This window comes from Centroberyx gerrardi, chromosome 8 (genome assembly GCF_048128805.1).
Source record: "Centroberyx gerrardi isolate f3 chromosome 8, fCenGer3.hap1.cur.20231027, whole genome shotgun sequence".
Classification (NCBI taxonomy): domain Eukaryota; kingdom Metazoa; phylum Chordata; class Actinopteri; order Beryciformes; family Berycidae; genus Centroberyx; species Centroberyx gerrardi.
In genome coordinates this window covers 34,046,474-34,048,973 of record NC_136004.1, presented here as the reverse complement: position 1 = coordinate 34,048,973, position 2,500 = coordinate 34,046,474, and the positions used below count along the sequence as shown (strand labels likewise).

The 2,500-nt window shown below is 48.0% G+C and overlaps 1 protein-coding gene across 1 annotated transcript in view; it reads left to right on the top strand.

The window, feature by feature from the left end:
* Nucleotides 1–2,500, top strand: part of LOC139915807 (regulator of G-protein signaling 3-like) — a 33,984-nt gene that overhangs the window by 14,711 nt on the left and 16,773 nt on the right. Inside the window, exons 5-8 of the mRNA XM_078285411.1 lie at nucleotides 1,006–1,269; nucleotides 1,657–1,696; nucleotides 1,799–2,079; nucleotide 2,500. The exon at nucleotide 2,500 is cut by the window's right edge and continues 83 nt beyond it. Coding sequence (XP_078141537.1) covers nucleotides 1,006–1,269; nucleotides 1,657–1,696; nucleotides 1,799–2,079; nucleotide 2,500 — 586 coding nt within the window. The remainder of the gene's footprint in view (nucleotides 1–1,005; nucleotides 1,270–1,656; nucleotides 1,697–1,798; nucleotides 2,080–2,499) is intronic.

Genomic DNA, 2,500 nt, shown 5'->3' with positions numbered 1-2,500 from the left:
GTCTGGAGCTTGTGTTTAGTACTTGGTTAAAGAAATATCAGGTGTCTGATTAAATACTACATTTCTGAAGAACATGAGGAGGCTATAGTGGAGGTATGTTCTAGAGATCTAATGTTGCATCCATTTCCGTACATGTCGTTGATGACGTCATCACGTTGTACCACGCCGTGTCTGCCGGTGAAAAGGTCCGGCACACTCGGCTGTTTAGGGCGCTAACGTTCCGGGTGTCTGACCGAGGAGGAAGCCTGACTTGTCGGCGAGCTCCGCTCAGCTGCTCTCTCCCCGAAACGTCTCCTGCTGCCGACCCTCCCACCGGCGAGGAGGATAACCCATCTCTGGAGAAACATTAGCAGTTGACTAGCCACTGCTAATATTGGCTCTCCAAATGCTAACGCTTCTCTCTCGGGCAGAGAGGAAGCAGAGAGCGGGCTGCTGTCTTCGGTTTCCCTCTTCGCCGGGGTGGGAGGGCCAAAACTGACAAAAACACCTTTGCACTCTGCTCACAAATGATCTCAAAAACTAAAAGATGTACATGAGAACATGAGAAATATTTTGTTCATGTTCCTTACATTTACAATTTCTGTGGCTGAATATGTTTAGTGTATGTATTTAGCAAATTTTGGTCAAAAAACATGTCCAATTTTGTCTGATTTTTAATTTATGACACAATATCAATGAATATTATGGTTCATTGATTTACGTAGCCTTTTAGCTTGGAGTCTGACCCCTCCTTGTTGTTCTGCTCCTATCCGTCTGACCCCTCCTTGTTGTTCTGCTCCTATCAGTCTGACCCCTCCTTGTTGTTCTGCTCCTATCCGTCTGACCCCTCCTTGTTGTTCTGCTCCTGTCTGACCCCTCCTTGTTGTTCTGCTCCTATCAGTCTGACCCCTCCTTGTTGTTCTGCTCCTATCAGTCTGACTCCTCCTTGTTGTTCTGCTCCTATCTGACCCCTCCTTGTTGTTCTGCTCCTATCAGTCTGACCCCTCCTTGTTGTTTCTCTCCTAGACGACAGTCAAGAAGCTGCTCCCTCACCCCGCCCACAGTAAACATGGCCGACGGAGAGGTCAGGGGTCGGGGGTCAGGTCCGGTTTAGGAGCGCTTGGTTCGCTGTGGAGGGACAGGAGGGAGGAGAGGGGGGGGGAGGAGGAGGAGGAGGAGGAGGAGGTGACCGATTACTCCCCTCGCACCACCACGCTCAAGGGCACCCGCGTGACATCATCAAACGGAGACAACTACATCATCCTGTCGCCCGTCAATCCAGGCAGTCAGGTGAGTAAGAGGAGGCGGAGCCAGACTTCACATTTAAAGGGCCAGTCTGATATCTAGATTTGGGATCAGAGGGATAGAAACCTGCTGGACCTCAGCTGGAGGATCCAGTCTGATGAAACACTTTAAAACTCTCAAGTCATGCTGGGACAATATGGTGCTTCCTATTGGTTTGAATGGAGAATGCTAACAATGCTATCAATGCTAACATGCAGCTTTTTAGTTGGCCAATAGAAAACCTTGAACATGAGTAGACAGTCTGCCTTTAAACCTCCAGCTAAAGTTACAAAAATAATCCATTTACAAGTCAGTAGATGATGATGTCATCCTGTCGTCTGGTTACTGACAATTAAGTTTTTCTCCATCTTCTCTCTTCTCTCTGTCTTTCAGCTTCTTCAGCCGGTTTACCACGACCGCAACGGAACCATCGGTAACACACACACACACACACACACACACACACACACACAGTTGAAGAGGGATTCATACTGTATATTGATAACTATATTGATCGTTCTGTATTGATCTCCAGGCCGTCTGTACCAGACTCACCCCAGCAGGGGGCAGAACCTCCTCCATGACCCCCGACCCGGGTCGTCACGGCGATCCTTCAACAGCCGGACAGCCACCTTGGCTCCTCCCCCCTCCTCCACCTCCGCCTCTTCCTCCTCTTCCTCCTCTTCCTCAGCGCCGCCCGGTAGCTATGGCAACTACCAGAACTGCACCATTGTCCAATCACATCTGCCCTGCTCCGGCTACGGAACCTACGTCACCCTGGCGCCCAAAACCCTCATCTTCCCCGTCTTCGTCCAGGTCAGAACCTAGAACCTAGAACCAAAATATTAGAACCCAACACCTTCATCTTCCCCGTCTTCGTCCAGGTCAGAACCTAGAACCTGGAACCTGTAGCATAGAGCTTAACCTAGAACCTCGAAATGAATCTATTATGTAACCTAGAACCTCAAAACAAACCTAGAACCAGTTAGAAACTAACCTAGAACCTAACATGGAACCTAGGAACTAACCTAGAACCAAATATTAGAGCCCAAGACCCTCATGTTCCCTCTGTTCAGGTAATGGCCTGTAAACTAGAACCAATAACAGAACTTAAGAACTTCATCTTTCCCGTCTATTTGGTGTTCATACTGTTGTTTATTTGTTGTTGTTTATTAACATTATTTGTGTATCCATGTTGTTGTTTGTTGTTTATTTGTTGTTGTTTACTGGTTGCAGC